The sequence below is a fragment of the Coturnix japonica genome, chromosome 7, assembly GCF_054131305.1.
Source record: "Coturnix japonica strain WE chromosome 7, WE-NBRP24, whole genome shotgun sequence".
NCBI lineage: Eukaryota > Metazoa > Chordata > Aves > Galliformes > Phasianidae > Coturnix > Coturnix japonica.
In genome coordinates this window covers 14296579-14318654 of record NC_140669.1, presented here as the reverse complement: position 1 = coordinate 14318654, position 22076 = coordinate 14296579, and the positions used below count along the sequence as shown (strand labels likewise).

Sequence of the window (22076 nt, the reverse complement as noted above, 5' to 3'; positions counted from 1 at the left end):
TCGGGAAATGAGACTGAGCCGCTGTTCTCTGAACAATTGAGTTTAATCCAAAATAAATAAAGAAAATAAAAGCCCAGAAACTGCATCGTTAGCACAGTCCGTTCATAAGGAGAGGGCACAGTCCGAAGTCGTGTCCGTAGCATTGGATCACGCGTGGCGTTGCAGCGTGCTTCATCGTTAAGGCTGTGGTGTTACTTTGCACCTCGACAACACTGTGCCATCAGCTGGGCTGTCCCCCTTCCTCCTTCAGCTGGCTGTTGGAAAGCTGACGAGCACAGAGCTTTGATCTTAGCGAACAAGGCTGAGATGGCCACGGTCTGTGCAGAACCATGCTCACCCATCCCACCATTGCCACAGCCAACACATGGTGCTGACCCAGCACAGTGCCAGGCACAGCATGTGGTGGTACCTTAGGAAGCACCATGTTGGGGATGGAATGCCGCCAATGAGCCGCAAAACAAACCCAGGCCTTGTGCTGGACATTTGTCTCTGGGAGTTTATATAGCCCAGGTCACCTGATGCAGCCCTCTCATTGCAAGGGCATTCGAATACAGTTATATATAGTCACATTGCACCACGCAGTTCTGCATTCAGCCTTTGTGGCGTTTGTAATGAGGCCCGCCGAGGGCACAGGCTTTGTCTCAGCATAACCTTAGGTTAAAAGTAACATTATTTTTAAGGTGTTAATGAAAATAAAGCCACTCAAAATAAAAAGGTGGTGGACTCGGAGAGCTTGGATTGCTTTAAAGAATTGTTAAAGCAGAATTTAAGCCTACAGTTTCTCTCTTCTGTTTTCATTCGATAGAAAAGACATAGTAAGGCTTAAATATTCCCCTAATCAATCCAACCTCTTCCCCCCAATAGGCCCACAGTGCCCGTTTTCACAGTTTGAAATGTGAATGCAGGACATAGCAAAATAAAATGATAAATAACTCCAGATTTCCTGTGATACGTGGGAATTTGTTTGTACTAGTGCCAAGCAGAAAGAGTGCTGTTTAAAGTGTACCCACGGGCCCAATAAAAGCTGTGGGTTTTATAAACAACACTTCCATACACATCTTCTTAAAGGCAGCACAGTCACAGCACAAAGAGCCAGCTTAGACAGATGGGAAGAAGCACAAAAAGTCCTGCAGTGAGAAAGTACCTGAGGCTGGAGCTAATTAAAGACACCTCTTGATGACTGCCGCCTGGAGATGTTTCAGTTGCTAAGAAATTGCATGCCTCACACTCTTGCTCAGGAGGAGAGTCTGGACTTTGTCTTCAAGGTACTACTGAACTGCTTGGAAAATTACTTGCTGCACTACAGAGGGAAACCAAAATGGATTCAGAAGGTTTAACCCTCCATGAACCCTCAAGCCTTCCCTCAGCTTCCCTCAGGATCAGATCAAGCATGCAGTCTTATATGCTGCCTCTGACTCTGTGTGGGTACCCAAGCTTACCCATCTGCCTGTGGCTCCCAGATCTTAAGGCCTGCAGCTCTGAGCATTGTAACTTGCTGTGTCTGACTGCTCTAGCATCCTGCTAGAGCAAGCACAAAGAGAAGGGCTGAGAATCCAAATGCCATGAAACTGAGCTCAGAGGTGAATCAGAAAGGCTAGCAGAGCCCTGGGAATTCACAATACTTGCAGAGTGTCTCTGTCACCTGCTGGCAGAACCAGCTTTTGCCCCTGAAGATGTATCGCAGGCTCACAGTGCAGTTAGTTGGATGGTGAATTGAATCTGGCTCTTGCCAAATGACAAGATATCTTGACAAGATATCTCCAGAGAGCCTCTGCTGAGTACACATGGCCAGAATAAGCCCTTTTCTTTAGGAAAAGCTTTGGTAACAACTGACACTTCCTGTTGCAGGCACAGCAGTGGCACCCAGCTCTGAGACAACGTACTCATAAGCCAAGGGGAAAAAAGTCTGATCATCAGCCTGGAAGGCTGCAGGGATTTACAGTGCAGCAGCCAGGGAGGTGCTTCCCCTTCCAATCCTGCTGCTAGACAGAAGAATTGGCCAGCTCACAGACTGCTGATCTGTCACTGCAGACTCCCTGCATTGCTTATACTCAAAGGCTGGCTCTGTCACTGTAACATCAGTGTGATGATGTTACAACTTGGCTTGCAAGATATAAATGTTTTAATTGTGGATTTTTATTTTTTATTTTTATTTTTTAATTTTATTACAAATTAGACTTTGGACAAAAAAATATCCTCACAAAATGCTTTGGTGATGAGGTGCTAATGGCAGCTGAGATATTTACAAGACTGGAAAAGAAACAAAGGACATACTTTAAACACTGAAAACGATTTTCAAGCTGTAAGCACGAGGATGGACTCACCACTTACCAACTGCACTTTGAAAGGCTTTAGATGGACTTTGGGCCAAGCAATTCTGAAGCTAGAAATGGAACAGGATCCTTTATATATATATATATTTATATATATATATGATACAATATATGTATACTGAAAACCTGTGATAGAAAAAAATTGTCTTCATCAGTCATCACCTAGTTTACAGATACTGCAAAAATTGGACTCAGCCTTTTCTCAATGCACAGGTTTTGCAAAAGATTTCTGTACAGTGTATATAAAATGCTTAAAAAAAAAAAAACAACAAAACAACAAAACACCATCATAGTCCCGTTGTGCTTAGTCAGAAACAGCTGTATGCTCCAATGAATTCACTGCCTCAACCATAGCTCCAAAAGGTACTGCATGTTCACTTGATGCAGTAGAAAGCCCAAGGATTAACATGGGACTTCATTCTGAGCACTACCACATATAAGGATGTATCTAAGCCAAGCCACCACAGAAGCTGACCAACAGGCCTGATCTTGACAGTGAAGTCCTCACACAAATCATGGGACACCTGGGCATACAGAGCACGCAAAACCCATCTGGTAACCCAGAGCAAGCACGCAACGACTTCAGTGAGAACTGCATTCAGCCAAGTCCGGCAATACACACAAAGGTCAGCCTAAGTTTATTCTTCCACACACTATCCTACTCCTAATTTCTTGTACATTCAGAAATCAGTTCAGCAAGATCAATAGGATTTCTGGTATGGCTGCCTCCCAAAGATTAAGGCAACTGCAGTTTTGGCTCTTGTCTCCAGTTGGTGTTTGCTGCCGCATATTGTGGAGATGCTTCCAGGAGGCGCCCATTGAAGAGGGCACCTAAGTACCTGTCACCGTTACCCTGCTTGCTTTAGTCCTGAGTAACTGAGGAGGTAATGGGACCTCTGGACAGATTTGTACCTTCAAATGCCAACACTGAATACAGAAGTATGTACAGAAGCTCTGCTCTGGGCCTGCTCGCTCCCTGCACCATGCCTCAGGACCAGCAGTGTCGTGTCCAGGGAGGTGGGCATTACGTCCCAGGGTTCAGCCTGCTCATCAGGAAACTCTTTACACCAGGGACGGGGTGCACGTCATACTGGTGTCTGCGACGCTCAATGAAGGATGCTAAGCGGGAGGTATCCAGTGGGATTTTGGAGTAGCTGCCATTGTGTGGCTGCAGCCATGGGTGCTGTAAACAAGTGGCTGCTGTTGGCCTCCTCCTGAAGTCTTCCTGGAGGATGACGTTGATGAAATCCCGGGCAGCATGGCTCACATCAGAGAAGTACTCAGGTGGGAAGCTGAAATCGACTCTGCACACATTGATACAAGTCTCCTCTTTGCTTTCATCTAGGAAGGGTGAGACACCGCTCAACATGACATAAGTGAGGACCCCAATGCTCCAGATGTCTGTGCTCAGGGACACAGGGAGGCCCTGGATAATTTCAGGGGCTGCAAACTCTGGGTTTCCAAGGAGATGGTGGACGTGGTAATGGCCTGTGATTTGAACTGCATCTTCCAAATCAATGATCTTGACACGAGGAACCGGGATCCTTAAATCGATGAGCAGATTCTCTGGCTGTTGAAAGGGACACAATGAAAAACTTGATTATGCTTATTTTCCCTCACAACTATCTCTACATATTAACTATACTGGCAGATTTTTTTGATCTCTGATAGATTCACTTAGATTCCACTTGTTTGTGTGACACCTGGATGACACAAAGGTGTGTAATTTATAGCAGAAGTCTTCTTTGTAAAGCAAAGGTTAAACTTTCTGCCCACCACCTCTCTAGAGTCACATTTCCATGGATCTATCTTTTAGCTCCTCATCCTCATGCATATTCTATGCCTACAATGCACTGCTGTTCAAACCTCTCCGCTTGCTGTTTTTTTGTGCGGTCTGCACTGACAAGATTAATGTGTTCTGGAGCAAGATCTCAAGACAAGACATGGCAGGGTCTTAGGACAAGGCATGGCTAGATGCACTAGTAGTGCACATTCTGCTTCCTGCTCAGCAACAGAAGGTGCTTTATTTAGCATGCTTCACTCAGGAGAACTGTAAATAGGTCACAGAAAAATTGGCTTCCCACTTTGTTTTTGGGAAGTATCTTATGATCAAATAAAGAATTCAGTGCTGTTTCTTACCTAGAAGTGATGTTTTTTTTGACAGGTCCTATAAATACAGCAGAAAATACAAACAGCCTTACTGAAAGAAACCAGGATAATCTACAGCATTTTGGGACTAATGCTCACAGAAGACACTGCACAAAAGGGATCTCTTCATATTTTCCTACTAGTAGCAGTGAGCAGCAACAGACTGAAAACACCACTTCATCTGACACGGCTGGGAGCTATAGGGCTAAGACAAGACCTCTGTGGAGCTGGATTGTCCACTCCACATGACAGTTAAACCCAGTTCTCATTTTCCATTTTTAAATGCTGCTCAAGTCTTTAAATAAATTATAGCTTAGCTGACACTCCTGGCAACCCGACTCAAAGCTTCAGACTGCAAAGCTCGGAGCACTTGATTGTAACTTCAAACACTGGTTCTCTGTCTTCCCAGATCAATGGAGTGTTGGTGGGTATGGCAACACAATGCCAAATCCAGGACATCGCAGTGCCTCCTGCCACATATACTAACAAAAGGAGGTACGAGCTGTGCTAATCTCACTGAGAACAATATTGCAGACTGCAGATATTCTTCTGAACTTCTCCCTAGGTGCATTTCCCACCTCTCAGGCTCTGCAGCACACGCAGTTTGCTGCTTTCCCCTCTCAGCCTTTACCACCTCCTGCTCTCCCACCCTCTCCTTCTCCCCACACTTACCATGTTGTGAGCCCAAGCCATGCCCTGGGGATGTATCTTATAACTCCCTTTCACTCAAAAGCTACTGACTCTTGCCCTTCTCCCTCATTAAATCCCTCTTCCAGAAAGTCCTTGAGAACAAAGCAGTGAGTTAAGGAAATAGTGCATCTCTGAAGGAGAAAATAGACCCTGTGGGTTACTGAGTCCTTTCTCTGGTCAGCAGATCTGGAGGGTGGTGCTTGTCCATTCAGCATCACCTCTTGGGGCACAGACTTCACCTCCTTGCTGCGTGTGCAGCTGGGAACTCTATGTACCAGGACACCAAGTAATAGCATCATTCTCTTCTTTTCTTACCTTTATATCTAGATGAGCCACTCGGCAATTGTGAAGATACTGCAAGGCTTCCATTGTGTCTCTTATGTAGAAAGCTACTTTTTCCTCCATGAGTTCATCATGGTTCATAAGATAATCTAGGAGACGACCATCATCCATCCTACAAAGAAATCAAACCCTACACCTGAAAAGACCACATGACACCTGCAGGAACAGTTAATATTTGATAACAAAGCTGCAATGGAAACTTGTGACTTAAAAGTGGAGGAAATCAAAATGAGAGATTTGATTAGGATTTAACGATATCACGAGGTAGAATGATTGATCCTTGATTAGTCCTCAATTGTCATCCCTGGCCATTAATAAATGTAGTGACAAACTTTGACAATTTCAAAGTACACTAAGTCGCTTAAGGACAGATTCAATGGACAGAGGAGATACCTTTGAAAACAGATCCACTTATTTATCTGGGTTCATCTATTTATTTATAGAGATTGTTGAATAATGCAGGAAAAAAAAAACACTGATATTTCAGCTGCAGGTGGTGTGTTCTGTGGGAAACCTAACTCAATAGGAGTTTTCCACCTAGTTTTATTTATCTGTATAAATAAACAAGCAAAGAGCCCAAATATGTTTGATTGGATATACTGTCACAAAGAAGCAGTTTGGATTTGAGTTGCTATTTCTCCTTACAGGGACAAACATAGTCCCAATGCAGCTTTTTTTCCATCAAGAACTATTAGAACAATGTAGGCTCCAATCCAGCTGAAGTGCATTTGCTCAGATATAGGGAGCAGACTAAACTGCCCAAATAAACCTGATGCTGTGTGACAAACTAAGTGCCGATACAATTACTGAGCTTCCAGAATAGAAAGTTTTATTTGTACCCCTGGAATCTTATCTGCTGTAAACAAAAGGCAGTGGAAATTCAGCATAAAATGGCTCCTACATTTTGACATCAAAGTCAATAAGAAACAGATGACAAAGTCTTTGCCCTGCTTAAGCATGGGTGAATTTTATCCTTGGTTTTAATAGTGCTGTGATTCACACCCAGCTGAATGAATTGTAGCTCCATGTACTTACAGCTCCAGAACTAGGATGTAAGAAGTAGGAGACTCGTAAGTATCGTGGATAGTGATGTACTGAGGATGCTGTAAGTGCTGTAACAGAGCTGCCTCGTGGGCTGCTTGCTCCTTCTTCTTCATTTTTTTACTGATGAACTTTACAGCAACGTCTTTCCGGGTAGCTTTGTGAACACATTTCTTTACAATGGAGAATCGTCCCCTGGAAAGAAATAAAAGCAGAATAATGAATGGGATCCATGAATAAATCATGCCCGTTTTTCAGTGCGATAACAGACTGGTTTTCAAAGTGTTATTTGATTCAGTGCATTAACATTTCACAAGGAATCAGACTTATCTCGTTGTTCATAACCTTTTCCAACACTGAATTGCCGTCTCTCACCCTGGGTGTTTGGATTCCTTGGGGATTAGCAAACACGGAGAGCAAACAGAGCACTTTGTACAGCCGTGCTGATGTCCTCTAACAACACCCCTTGGGTTCAATTTGCTGCCTTTTTAACAGGTTCTGACTTTTTATTCCTAACCATGGATCTCTTCTCTCCAGTTGTTTGAATAATGAACCCAGACTTAAGACAACTAAGAGAAAAGCCTTGTTAAGCAATGGCTAAGCAATCATTTTCTCTTGCTGATTCAGGCATACAGTGAAAAATAGGGAGCAAGCAGCTGACACAAAGCACTTAGGAATATCATCCAGACTGGTGCTTGGTACCATTCCTGGAAGCAAGAGTACTTAACAAAGCCACAAGCTGCACTTGGCCCATTTTTAAGATATCACTATTCTTTGCCGGTCTTGCAGCCCCAGAAGCACTTATCCCCAATCTCTGGGTGTAGATGTGGCTGCCTTAACCGCACTGTTTGCATGTCCCTTATCAGCACCATGCAGCTCTTGCTCACTGACTGCCCCACTCAGCATAGCCCATTGGAATGTGCTTTTAGTCTGTCACATGCCCAAGTACTTCTGCAAACAGCCTCCAAGGTTAAGCACACCCAGCACCAGCAAGCCAACATGACTTCAAAAGCTCACATTGAGCCAGGGATGTCAAAGCAGATACCAGCAGGCACTGCTGGATTTGGCTGCCCTGTCATTCAGAGGCTGGAGTTCAGTCATCCATGTTCCAGATGTAATGCTCAAATCACAACTGGTTTTGGGAGACAAGATGTAGTCGGCATTTTAACCAGTCTGTATTTCAATCAGTGCTTAGTGTGTTCTTTCTAAAAGGAGCAGCAATTTTCAAGCTTACTACAAAAAGCGACCTAAATTCCCTGTTAAAGAACAAGCCTCAAGCCATTGTTGTGGTATTTCGCTGCAGTGATAAGCAGGGTTAATATTACCTCCCAATCTCATGCAGCTCCGCATAAGCAAGATCAAAGTTTTCCTTCCACGAAACTGTGGCACCATCAGCAGCAGAGTCTTTGGGAGAAGAAAGGCACATTGAAGAAAGTGTAAAGACACGGCAGACTGCTTTGTACCATAAACTGCACATTTAAAAGTTATGTGAAGATATGTTAATAGGTTGCTCAGAGAGCCCTGGAGGTGCTCAAGGCCATTTGGGGGGGGAGGGGGGAGGAGGTGGGAACCAGCCCATGGCAGGGGGTTGGGGACTGACCAGTGGTCTTTAAGGTCCCCTCCAACCCAACCATTCTGTGATTCTATGATGTGATGTGATTCTCCATTGTGTTTGACCACCAAAAACCAGAAAAAACAGAAAGCTGTGGCTTTAAGTTGACTTTAAATTTGGCCTCGTAATTTTCTGGGGCTGAAAATGGACCACAGGGACAGTCTCAGGGCACATCCGTGTCCAACTGGGAGGCCACTCACCGTACTCTGGAAGCCTGACAAATTCAGATGGGTCACTGGGCAAGCTGATCCCCCAGGGGTTGCTGGCGCTCACACGGAACTGATACTGGCAGCCTGGGGACAGGTCTTCAATGACAAGGTAAGTGTCCAGCGTGGAGGCCACTGACTGCTGCCAGACCTGCGAGCCTGCGTTGTGCAGAGGGAGGAAAGGAGAGGTGATGGAGACAGAGCACACAGAGACCATCTTCCCACGTGGTGCCCTGAGAGGTTAAAATCCACGGTGTTTTTAAAAGGCAAAGTGGAGGTAGATTTAATTCTGTTAAATCTTCTGGGGACACGGGAAGCTGTTTGTTGTCACAGCTATCTGGTGAAAGGAGGGAAGAAGGAGAAGCCCCTCACCTAACTGATAGCAATGGAAAAACTGCCCACAAGTCTGTCCAAGGCTGTGTGCTACCAGTGATGTCTTTGGGCAGCAAGATAAAGCAGGAATGGCAGAATGATCTGCTGACAGCTCTGCTGAGAGAGATATAGTGCAAAAAAGATATGGAGGAGATAGAAAGCAAATCCCAGGAGAAGCTGAGGAAGTGGAACCATGCCAAGTGATTGCAGAAGACCTGGCAGATATAATGAAACCTGGAGCTGCTGGAGATTAATACTAATATTACAAAAAGAAATATACAAAATATACAAAAAGTTAATGAGAGTGCTTTGTCTTTTCATTGCCAGGGAACGTTTACCTAAAGGGCTTGAGAGATACCATGGTGGCAGAATGCAAGTGATGAAAGGGCACCTTAGTGGTGGGATATAGTTTAGCTTAACACACTCCACTTGCCTCAATAGCACAGAGGAATCAGAAAACACTAATGCATGAGAAGCTGGGCTGGATGACAGAAGGGCTTCTTTTGGCCTTCTGCTTTGGGATCTGTGAGTAACAGATTATTTTACCCCAGCGCTGGCAAGGACGCTCTTGGAACCTAATGTCCCACAAAGCAGAATTACTTTGTTTTCATTTTGTCAGCCAGTGAGCACGCCTCAAGGCTCTTACCTTCTTCCCTGTACTCCACTGTGTAGCCAGAAATGGTGCAATTGCCTGTACTGGATGGAGGCAGCCAGCGAAGGATCACAGAGGTGCAGCTTCTCTCCTGAGCAATGGGGCGATTTGGGGCAGCTGGAACACCTTGGGGAAAGAAAACAAGCACAAAATCCAGCATCATATCAACCAGCCATAGTGCTTTATCCTGAAGATCAGGTAAATGCTGTGAAAACTCTGTGAAGGCCAGGTGTCCTACCTTGCACTTTGATTGTAGCTGAGGTTGATGCCGTTCCATGCTCATTAGTTGCCACACAGGTGTAAATGCCGCTGTCCTGAGGCATCACATTGCAAATCTTCAGCATGAGTTCCCCAGAGTCACTGCAGATGCAACAAGCCCATGTTACAAAGTGCTGCTTTGCTTCTTAAAGCTTTTTATCCCTGTTTTCTTCTGCCTCATCACAAGGACATGTGCATGCTGATCTTGTTAACTCCTTTGAAGGAACACCCCCCCAGCCATGTGGCACCAAGTGCAACACCTGCATTCAATCAGGATTATGTCACTAATGAAATCTCTGAGCAGAATGGTCCCAGCGGGGCCAGAAGGGCAAATCTATCGGTTGTGGTCTCAGTGGAGATGGGGAAACAAGCAAAGGGTATGAGCTGAACATTTTCTAGCTTTCCAGAACCAGACACTGAGACTCCACATCTCCAGAAAGATCTTCCCAGGCACAGCTTTTTGACCCTGAGAGGAGCTGTGTGGTGCTTCTGTAGTATGCCCAACACAGACTGGACAAGTGTCATGCAGATATACAAGGCAGCCCTGTGGAACAGGGTGCCCAATATTTCTGGGAAGCTCCAGACCCCTAAATCAAGCCATGTCCAGAAGAGTGGACATCCCACAGCAGCTGGGGAAAATAAATGCCAGTGGGACATCATTTCTTGGGAAGTGATCAGCCTTTGGGCTGACCTGAGCAAATAAACAGCCCTAAACAATCTGGTGAGTTTGTAGCAGGTCTGCATAGTCAGCTCTTCAGCACTCGCTTTAAGGGAGTTGGCCTGAATTAAAAGGTTTTGCTTGTGTAACTACTCTAGCTGTGCTGGAGACCCAGCTTAGAGCCAGTAATAAATTCTCTTAATGACAAAACTAGACTGGTTCTTGACAGCGTAAGCCATTGGAAACTGCAAAAGGAAATGGCTGCCGGCGTAACCGCATGGACACTGCGGCCTTGGCTGGCCTGACTGTGCTGGTTAAGGGACAGAAGAAAAACATCGCCTTCCCCCGCAATCCGGACACAGATGCCAGCAAGATTTGTAAGGCAGACGCTGAGCTGTGAGGCCTCTCCTTGGCAGGCAGCGGCTGCATGGAAAAACAAGTGAGAGGAGAGAGAACACCAGAGCTGATAGTGCACAGCAAGGGGCTGCACAGGCGAGAGACTGATGTAAAGCAGAGCCCCACACAGCAGTATCCTACATCCCATCCCCAGCCAGAGGCCTGAAGATAAGGCACTGGGGATCTACTGGGTGATGGCTAAAAAGACAATTTTAAGTGCACTGGGGTGCTGCACAAGGCTCAATGAAGGAAGCTCTTGATCAGACATTCTTTTTTCCTTTTATATATATATATATATATAATATATATATATATGTATATACATATATATATTTATGTCTTTCTTAGCATTCATTTTTCATGGACTTTGTGCTCCCTGAATTCATCTCAGCCTGAGCCAGCAGTGCTGAAAACCTCACATGAAAGATTGCCTCCTGGAGACTTCCCTTTCCATTTGGCCCAAATAGCTTACATAAGCTGCAGAGGAGCATCCAGCAGCAGGCCGTTACCTGACCTGAATTCAACTCCAGAACTTTTCAGTTTGTCCCCCTGTCTGCTATAAAACTGGGCCAGTAACATCCAGACAAGCATCCTTCTGTCGAAGCGTGGCCAGATGTGGCCTTTCTGAAAGCACATGGAGACTCTTTAAGGAACAGCTGAGGAAAGGCTCATGAACACTGCATTAGTTACTACTTCAGCCTCTGAGATGAGAAAACTCCCAGCCACGTGGGTACATACCAGTGAAGAATATTGCAAGCTGAGGAGAGCTTGCTCTGCACCATTCCTATTCCTGTCAAAGGTGCTCACCTTTGGCATCAAACTCAGCTGCCAGAAAAGCGGAGGTAATGTTATCCAATATGTTGAAAACACTGATTGCTTCTGGCTTGCAACAGGCTCACAGGCCTTGGCCTCCTGGTACATAGCACAGCAGAGAAAGCTCAGCACTCAACACTGAACTTGGTGGAGATGCCCTGCATCAGCTTTGGAAACTACAGAGCTACCTGAGCTCTCACATTTGACCCTTTTTGGCTGACACATAGCTCAGTGATGTGCCAACACACCATGTCAGCCTCAATTAATTGCATCTCTAATGATCTTTGTCTCCTGGCTAGTGTCATATTTGAGGGCAGCATGACCATCATTTGATGGAATCCAGGGGCAGGACCTTACCAGGATGACACCGTGTACGTGGCTGTGCTGTTATCATTGTCAAGAATGTTTTGATCTGGTCCTTTCCAGGTTATTGTTGGTTTGGGCCGGCCGCAGACTTTGCACTGTAGCATCACGGTGTCACCAAGCAGGCAGGTGATATCCACCAACGGCACAAGGAACTCTGGAGCCACTGAAGAAAAACATGGGGGAACACTTTTTAATGTACAGGAGAGGAAGTTCTCCCCATAACTCTGAAGAATGCATTATAGGACCAACCGTGGGAGCTTTTTGTAGGAGAGTGATGGGTAAGGGTTAAGTGCTAAGATCTGAACATCCTGGAATTACCACCAAAACTCTACCTTCAGGGAGGGAAACAATAGGGGCAGGCTGTGCTGGGTCTGAGTTCTGGCAAGACAGCAAGGCTGGGTGCAAGTGTGTGTGTTGGAGGGGCAGGTTTGGGGACAGTGCATCCATTCAGACTCTGAGCCCATTAGCAAACAGGGACTGCTTCCCCTGCCCAGTGATGGAGAGCTGCCTTTGCTGTGACTTGGGGGAAGCATGATGCTCCCTTGTAATAAATCCCAGCTGCTGGCTCAACCTTCCAGGCAAGTCAGTGCACAGCTGTCTTTAACTCACCTTCTTGAATGAAATTGGGGTTGATTATCTGAAAAATACAAAGAAATAATACACATAAAGAAATTACTATTTTTCTGGACCATCATAGAGAGACATTTGGTTTCACAAGGTAACACAGTGAGGCTGACCAGAACTGCAGACGCACTGATCAGTGGGTATGAACAGTCTCTAACAACTGGCAAACACAGCAAGCTCTGGTGAAAACTGAGCAAGCCAGTGCACGGCTGGAAAAGAAAACGAAAGCTACAGTTTTTGTAAGGCTGTAATGCATACTTTGTGTCAGCTGCATCACAGGTAGCAGGCACAACAGTAGGGCTGAGGGAGGTGGATCGTGCTTTCTCTTTGCTTAGGTGATGCTCAAGCCATTGACTGCTATCTACCTGCATGTGGTTTGTGCCCCATGTGCCCAGCTCCAGACCCACCTGCAGCACCATGCACCTGGGCACCTCACCTGTGCATTGGCCACTAACCAGCTCTTGGGAGCTCCTGCTCAGCTTCAGGGGGAAAAAATAAAAGTTAAAGGGCTAAAACAAAGATACAGGTTTCTTTCCATATCAGTTCTGCAACATCCCATGGCTCATTGTGAGTAAAACGTCACTTGCGTCAAAGGGCTGATGGAAACTTTCTAATTGGTACTTAGGATTGGATGACTCAGAGTTATTCTGTCTAACCAGCTACTTGATCAAGTTAGCAAAGACTTAAGAAGCCAGCATCTCATCATGGCCCACAGACGTCAATTACATCATGCTAATCCTGGAAGAAAAGGTGGAGGATAACAAAGACAACAGCACTAAGTTCTCACATGCAACTCTACTTTCAAATCGAACTGTGTAATGGTGTACCATAGCTTAAATTTTAGCCTCATTAACAGATATAAATATCAAGCAGCATAAAAACCACTGTAGCTTATCTCACCTCAAATTTCTTTTAATATCTATTTTGGAGCAGGTTTGGAAGTTGCCAATAAAGCAGTGACCTAATTCATGGCCTGCTAAAGCTGATGGGAGTCATTGCAGTGGGACAGAAACAGGCCACAGAGCAGAAGTAACAAGCCTTCAAACATGCAGAGACATTTTCAAGATGCATGTTTATTTTGGGGAGTTAAAAATAGTTTTCGAAGGTGAGTGGCTCAGGGTGACATCAAGGAGGCACTTGAGTATGTTCAGATCCATTTCAGTGTCACAGCCCTTCTTCATAGCCCTCGGATAACCTCTGGTACCAGCACTGAGACTTCAAGCTCCATTAACCCCATCAATATCAGAACAGCAGGGCATAACTTAGACCTGTTGCTCACACAGGGGCATTATTTTCCATAGAAACACACTTTCCATTGAGCACCAAGATTTCAAAAGCTCACTCCCACCATCCTGGAAGGCACCCTCCCCCCTTCCCCTCCAACCAACCCACCCACCTTGGCATGGTTTTAAGTTGAAGGAGAGAAGATTTAGGTTGGATGTTAGGGGTAAGTTCTTTACTAGAAGGGTGGTTAGGTCCTGGAACAGGCTGCCCAGTGAGGTTGTGGATGCCCCGTCCTTGGAGGTGTTCAAGACCAGGTTGGACGGGGCCCTGGGCAACCTGATCTAGTAAATGTGTATGTTTGGTGGCCCTGCTAGGCAGGGGGGTTGGAACTACATGATCCTTGAGGTCCCTTCCAACCCGGGTAATTCTGTGATTCTGTGATTCTGTGATCTCCTGTAGCTCTCCTGCCTTCCCTGCAGCATGCTCTGAATTCCCTTATTATTCATTGAGTTCTGTCCTGGTAGGATTAGAGACTGGAAGAAATAAACGCTCCTCAAACTTTACATTAATTTTATAGCTTTAAAGTAACCATTAGAAGACACAGCTACAGTAATATATAAATTACAGATAAATCTATAAATAAATAATGCCACATTTTAAATAATTTTCAAGGCATGATCACTTATAATAATTGCCTTACCAATATGGTGGTTTTTTTTTTCCCCATTGCCTTAACAATTACTGCTCTTAGGTGACACTGGAAGAACCTTGGGGTAATATTTAGATTTCCTTTGACAAAACTTCAGCTGTTAATTGATAAAATGCTGCCTAACAACACCCTATAGCCATGTCTCAGCTTTTACTTCCTGTAAGCTTAGGCAAAATTAAAACCTTTGGGCAAGATGATGCCAAATGCCACCAAAGTGATGGAACGGGAACGCATCACTTATTTTTTTCCCCACTTTTCCTGAGCTGTAAGGCTGGGCTGCCAACCAAACCCTTCATAACAAGATCCATGCTTCAGCTCAACAGCAGAGGGCATGTTTACTCCAGGGCAAGCAGCTCAGCATTCTGTAAACACTTCATGGCCCTTCTTGTTCACTGAGTTAAAATAAAGTATTGACTCATTTGCTCGTGCTGGTAGCAGTCAGCAGCAGAAACCATTCTCCTTCTCTTAAAAATAACCACAAACCCAACTAATTAATGGCTCTCGGAAGAAATAATAATGACACGAGCTATAGAAGAATTAAACCAACTGCAATTTGTATGAAAGGCTCTCCCTGACTCAGTCAACTTTTACTGTGTGGGATTTTGGAGGGAGACAAACTTCCCCTCCATGGAAAATAAAAACCACAAGAGAAATTTATTGACAAGAAGAGCAAATAAGGATCGTCCTACATGTGGGTAGGTGCCACCAAAGGGAAAAGTAACTTAAAATGAGAATGGTATCTGATTAAATGGTTGAAGAAATGAAAGGCATCAGGCCTTTCAGCCTCTTTGGTGGGGAGCCATCCATCAGCACAGATGGACTTGGCTGACTTTGAGATTGACATGAGAGATGTTGACCGTGTCACACAGAATCACAGGTTTGAGTTGGATGGGACCTTTGAAGACCATCTGGCGCAACTCCCCACAGTGAACAGGAGGACTGTGTCAAAGGCCTTACTGAAGTCCAGATAGATGACATCAAGTGACTCTTTCCTTGTCTACAGATGCAGTTACACCATCACAGAAAGTTGCTCGGTTCGTCAAGCAGGATTTGCCCATGGTGAAGCCCATGCTGGTTATCCTGTGTCACCTCCCTCTCTTTCATGCACCTTAGCACAGCTTCCAGGAGGATCTGTTTCACGGTCAGTCTCCACTTGGCACCTAATGAGCTACTGCCCTCTGTCTCAGCATCCCTGCCCTGTAAGGGCAACAGGACAGGAGCACGGCTGCTCTGAGCAGAGAGAGACAGCTTTATGGGACCTGCACAGGAGGCTTGTGACCTCCCCAGCAATATTGAAACCGCACAAGGTGTTTCAACACAGAGCTCTGTGACAGTCACGTTGATGTCCAGGACCCCAGCTGTGGGTGTGGAACTGTGGGCTGATTCACAGGGGCATACACCTTCTTCCCAGAAGAGGAACTGCCTGTTCCTGTGCAATTAGCTCATAGACATGCAAAGGGACTGTCTGATCTGCTTTAAAAATAGGTTACTCCTACCCCTCACATGGCTACAGCTACTCTGTGAATGTCTGCTCCTACACTCCACGTGCCCAACAGGTCAGCTTGCACCTTCTGTTTTCTGAAACAATAGGAACTGTATTTCATTTCCATTCATACTCATTTTCATTGCATATTGATAAGCACAGAAAACAGAAGTAGCCAACAAGAGATACAGTTCCTATTCCAAATTACAATGAATGGAAAGTTCTCCAGGGCCAGCACGTCCTTCTGTAGGCAAAAATACAGCAACAGCATTTTAGTGCTTTGAAAACAACCACTCAGTTCCAGCTTCCTGCTCTCACTGTGTGTTCACATTTCTTTCTTTCTTTCTGTATTTCCCCGTCAACCAAAACAAAGTGCTTCAGTAACCTGGGATCTACTGAACAGATATGTTTTACAAAGAGCAAGCAAAGGTGGAAGTGAAAGGGACTTCATAGATACTATATGACTAGCTTTCTGGCTTCTCACACAGGGAATAGGCTGGAGGTAAAACGTACTGATATTTCCAAGTAATTAATATGGCTGCTTTGTACTTAGAGATAGGTCTCTTTATTCTAGCACCAGGTATGTGTTCTCATCCATGACAGGAAGACATCAGCATGCCAGGGGTGACAGTCTATATGAGAGGCCAGGTGACCCACCCAAGGCTGCAGTAATAGTGACCAACACTTTCATGACCCAAGCAGGGCTGCGTGCACCTTTGAACAGTGGTGGCTGGGCTGGGACACAGCTCTGCATCAGCATTCCCACAGCCCATAGAAGTGTCACAAAGCAAGGCAGGTGAGGAGTATGGAGAGCTGACTGTATGCAAACAGCTTGAGGCCATAAGTACCCTCCACTGGTAATTTTAAGACATCTGAGCTTTTCCTCCTATTGAGCAAAGTTAAAACACAGAAATACTCTACAAAAGGAACAGTGATCCTCACCCAGCTCTGTACATCACCTCTCTAATATCTTAGCTGATATTTATTTTATTTTATTTTATTTTATTTTATTTTATTTTATTTTATTTTATTTTCTCCACAGAGCAATTTCCAACAACCTAAAGCTTGTGTGGGTTTATACACAATAAATGGACACTGCCTCATAACAAATAACACTTGCTTCCAGTTGTTACCTTTGATGGGCAAAACACTATTTGAAAGCACAAAGATGCTCCTGAGAATAATGCAGCATTAGTGGTAAGCACCGATCAGCCTCAAGCATGTTAGCTGGGTCAAAGGCTTTCCCTTAGTAAATATCCCCTTTGCTAAGATGTATTTATTGACAGAAAACACAATTAAAATAGAAGAGAGCCTTCAGGTTAAAAAGCTTAGGTGGTGCATCCCAAAACACTTTTCTATTCCTCCTCCAGGAGGAAGACCAGCTTCCTTCTGTGGGATGTTTGTGGTACAATCTGGCTAAGAGCATCCTGCAGGTGTGATATCCCTGTTTGCCAATATCTTGCCCTGCTTTCTCTACAAAATCACACAGGTCTCATGGAACCTTCTCCTCGCCTTTCAGCCTTGGTACAATGTACACAAGTGCTTGGAGTGGTCACTATATAAAGAAAAATGGGTCCTGCAACATCTTAATCAAAAAGAACCAGTTCTCATGACTTTTAGTTCCATCTGGCTCTCAATAAGGTGTGTCCAGTCACTCCACTAGAATCAGTGGCTTCAAACTGGAAAAAACAGTGTAATGTATTACAAACTGAGTCACCATAGTTGCATTAATCTTGTCTATAATACAAGTATATTATAGAAACTAGTTTTACCAAACCCTTTCAGTACCTTTAAAGAAATGCAGTTTCACTATTTATCGACATCACCTGATAGGAGAAAAAATTGACTTTGTCCTTTCTGATCTAGACGATTGAAAGCACCTGCTGTGGTGCAACATTTGCTCCAGTAGTTCACAATGCAGGTCTGACTAGCAGCTCAGCACGTGATGTCAGGACAAGTGCTTTTAATACAGAAAGCTGCTACATTTCTTGGTCGTCGACATGCAAGCACCATGACTGCACTGGACAAGGTCATAGATGTGGAAACAGTGGCTGAGGACAGCCTACAGCTCAGCAAGAACTTGTTCCTCAACTTCCTCCATTGCTGCTATCACAAAGGCGGCCCAAACTCCAGTTCACCGCCTGGTAAAACCAGAAATGGTGCTCTGTGTGACTCATATTTAATTGGCAGGTATGTCCATGAGAGATGCAGACCCACCAGCTCCCCTTTCAGCAAAGGCATTTCAAAACAGGCACATGTTAATGGAAAAAATAATGACAAGGATGATTGTCTCTACCTCCATGCTAGTATTGGGGTCAAGGTCATCACACTCTGATTCCTCTGAGCTGTTTGTCTCCTTGTTTGGCAGCATGAAGAGGAAGAAAGAGAACAAGAGATTAGTGGAGAGATTGGTTAGAGGGCAGAGCAGCACAGGAGCTGTGAGCATGGGAATGGGTAACAGGAAAGAAAACGTTCCACAGAAAAAAAAACCAAAAAACTCCAAAGCAAACTAACAAAACAAGGGAAGCAAAGGCAAAGACGTGCTTTGGCAAAGAGGAGGCAGTGATGCTGCAGGTCATTCTGGCAGCGCAGCAGCAGCAGGGAAGCAACAGCAGAAGCACTGTGACCACCATGCTGCAGCTACTGCTGCCCTGAGGCCGGCCCTGGGTGCGAGGGGCGGGTGGCCCATAGAGGACTTTGCACATGCCATCTCTGTTTCACTAGGCAGACGTGATGGAAAGCCTCCAGAAAGGAAAACACTTAATCAAGGGCTCTCCTGGAAGGGGGTGGATCAATTGTACATGCTCAAGTGCTTTCCTGAATCTTTGGTTGTGTCAGAACCACAACAAGCGTTTGCTTGCCTCTGCTGGGAGGGAAGGCCCCCACATTAGTCCTGAGCAGGCCTCACGGTCGGGTTATAGGGATGGATCCTCTGAGTTGGAGCACAGTAGTCAGGTACCCAGAGCAGAAGATGGAGCTTAACCCCACTGTTCTCAACCTTTTCCTTACTGGGAGATCTCAGAGAGAGAGAGAGAGACAGACAAGGACACACACGGACACACGCACAAAAGCCCTCTCCTGCCAAGTCAGCATCTCTTCCCTGTCTGATAATACGGAAGAAAAGAGGTCATTGAGACCATCACCCCCTGAGCAAATATCTTAAGCAAGGTTGAAAATCCCTTACTGTAACCCGTTGGGAATTTTTGGCCTAAGGGAAACTTGTCAGTGTCAATAAGGCCATCGTTTCACCTGGTGGCTTTCTAACTGCTGCAGCTGCTCTGATGTAAATCCTTGGATTCATGTGGCCCATTGGCTTCATTTTTGCCACTGCTCTGATGCAGTTGCAGATTGGGATAGATCAGAGTTAAATCAGACACTGTTTTCTCAATGTTAAGAGCAGTTATTTAACCTCACAAAAAGCTTTTTTTGTTGTTGTTTGCGTGTTTAATGAAGATTACTTACTTGCATGAGGGATGCCAGGAAAAAGAAAATGAAAATCAAAGGCTGCATTTTATCTTGCATGCAAAAATCCTGCTAAAATGAATACTTAAAAAAAAAAAAAAAGAAGAAAAAAAAAAGAAAAAAAGAAGGAAAAAAAGATAACTGAAGTGGGGGAAAAAAACAACAAACCCCAATTTGCTGCTCCCTCCCTCTCTCAGGAGAGGATGCCATAAGGGGTGAAAAGGATGGGAAGCAGGAGAGCGGCACACAGCTTTCAGATGGCCTTACTCACTTTAACAGAGACTTTGTTCCCCAGAATATCCTTGGATTTACGTGGCCCATTGGCTTCATTTTTGCCACTGCTCTCCTTTTCCGCCCGCTTTCTCATGCGCAGGGTATGCCATGAACATGACTTCCTGTTGTACCAAAAAACGCAGCAATCAAATGGCAAATCATAGTAGGAAGGAAGGATTTGGAAAGGGGAACCAGCATCCACGTTTGCGATTACTGCAATTCCCTAGAAGGTGAAAGCCACTGGCAATATGCCTATCTCTACTCAAGCAATGAGAGTTGAAGTTAAAAAACAAATCAAACAGTTCTGCAAAGCAGCTGTTGTGCCACACTTGCTGTTTAAATGCATGGAGCAGGATAAGAAAAAAATCCCATGATGGAAGCAGGCAACTGCAATTTGGTCATCTGGATTCAGAATTTTGCCTGGCATTGCCACAAACAGAAACCTCTTTTATTTTTGCTACAGGTTAAAGGTCAATTTAGACCTCAGTCTTGTTGGTTAAGGCAGTCGAATGAATGCAAATAAGCGAAAACCATTTTAATAGATGACATAGTAGAGCAAATTAAACATTTTAAGAAATTCAAGGTATCCTTCTCTATGTGTTTATCAGAACATGAATAGCTCAAAAATTAGGAGCTACATCATTAACTTTGCAAGAGATTAGTCATTTCCTCAAATGACAAGCTCTGCTATGCCTCTCAAGACCAAGAATTTCCCATTAGTATAATAATTGTTTTTGCCAGTTTGGAGTGAGAGGATGTCAATCAGTCCATATTTTTTGATTACCATCACAGCAGGCACGATTTGCAGTACATGTTTCACCCCTCATTACCGCACCTATGACCTTACTCTTGGAAAAAAAGAAAAAAGACCGTGTCACCCTTTGTAAGAGCAATGCTGTGTTGACAACAGAAATTGCATGTCAAAGCAGACACCAAAAAAAAAAAAAAAAAAGAACAACCAAACAAACCAAAAAACAAAACACTTTTCAATATGAATTTCATTTGGTTTAAATAGTGGGCAGGTTGGGAAGGATTTGGGAAGGGTTATGTTGTCCAAAGCAGAAAGCTCTCAAAACAGCAGTGTGATGAGCCGGGATCCAGGTTCAAAGCATCTGCCCACCTTTAAGTCATGCAAATTTGATTTGCATGTTTTAAGCCCAATGTTTGGCACATGTCATGTCTACAGTACCTTGATACATTTTACAAAGCAAGTTGCATGTAATCCAACGACCACCTGCGATGCCAATAAAACGCAGTATGTTAGCAAGGTAGGACTAAAAGGATGCCCCACATAGCTGATGTTCCCCCAAGAATTCTGTGGCCATTTCATAAGCCTATTTTTGTTGCATTTCAGCACCTGGTTGACACTGTGCAATAGCTCATTTTTAACAAAGTAAAATTAATGTTCTCCTAACAACTGGCTGAGCTGACACAAGACTAAAATGGTTCCTACTGTGTCTGTGTTGTGTTAACAGCTGGCATAGGCAGTTGTGTTTTGGCACAAGGAGCACCAACATGTCCTGCACATCCTGGACAGTAGGGGCCAGGGCATTTCTGGAAGAGGTCCAAATTAGGCGTGCAGAGCAGAGGAAGTTATCCAACACTTTGAGACTGTGATATTGTCCTTTAAGATATAGTCGTGTCAAGGGTATGCCTGATGGTCTTCCTGACCTGCACCTATCGTGATACCAGAACTATTGCATCTACGACGCATTTTGAGTACAGTATCTGTCAACAGAAGAAACAGTTTTATTACTTATAGTAATAAGTCCACGTGATGTGGCAGACTAGATGGGGTTGATGATAACACCTGCTTCAGATCATTTTTTACCCATATGATTTATGGGACAGTCAAAGTCAGTCAAGCATCTTTTTGTTTCAGGGTTGTTTTAGTTCTTTGAATCTGAAAACATGATTTTAAGTGTCTTTAAGTGTCACTGCAGTGAGAAAGAGAGCAATGCAATGCATGTGCCTTTCAATTCTAGTAGGCCTTCCTGGCCCCAATTCATTCATATCTCAGAATACAGCTCCCATGAAATGAAGGTCTTCACCAGGAGCCTGGTGCGGGGGGTGAATGTAAAGGCACATGTTTGCAGAGCCTGGTTATAGGAGGAACCCAGGAATGGCTGTGGTACACATGCAAGAGACGTGCTGCGCAATTCCTCTGGCTTAACATGCGATTCGTAGCAGCATTCAGTTGTATGCCTGAGATCACTGACTCAATGGGTCGAGTCACCGTTTTTTCTTGACCAAAATTCCAACAGATTTCAAATGATTATTTTTGGTGAAACTGCCACAAAATCTTTCTTCTCCATATTCAATTCTGTGCTTCGAGGCACTCGTGGAAGGCAACAGAATTTGCAGCATTCATCATGCATTACCATGTAGTCGTTCTAGATGTTAAAAGAAATCAG

At 44.5% G+C, this 22076-nt stretch overlaps 1 protein-coding gene across 19 annotated transcripts in view; it reads right to left on the bottom strand.

Annotated features, from left to right (window-relative positions):
• Positions 1-24: 24 nt before the first annotated feature.
• Positions 25-22076, bottom strand: part of KALRN (kalirin RhoGEF kinase) — a 434749-nt gene continuing 412697 nt past the window's right edge. For 12 of the 19 annotated variants that reach the window (XM_085552327.1, XM_032445881.2, XM_085552335.1 and 9 more), the window contains 11 exons: positions 19661-19784; positions 18224-18283; positions 12497-12524; positions 11879-12050; positions 9635-9756; positions 9391-9522; positions 8367-8531; positions 7880-7958; positions 6549-6749; positions 5487-5625; positions 25-3903 (listed from right to left, as the gene is read on the bottom strand). In XM_085552327.1, coding sequence (XP_085408453.1) covers positions 3358-3903; positions 5487-5625; positions 6549-6749; positions 7880-7958; positions 8367-8531; positions 9391-9522; positions 9635-9756; positions 11879-12050; positions 12497-12524; positions 18224-18283; positions 19661-19784 — 1768 coding nt within the window. In that variant the 3' untranslated portion in view covers positions 25-3357. Of the gene's footprint in view, positions 3904-5486; positions 5626-6548; positions 6750-7879; positions 7959-8366; positions 8532-9390; positions 9523-9634; positions 9757-11878; positions 12051-12496; positions 12525-12947; positions 12991-18223; positions 18284-19348; positions 19474-19660; positions 19785-20643; positions 20897-21924; positions 22056-22076 lie in introns of those variants that run through there. The other 7 variants (XM_085552334.1, XM_085552349.1, XR_014947909.1 and 4 more) reach the window with 7 other exon arrangements.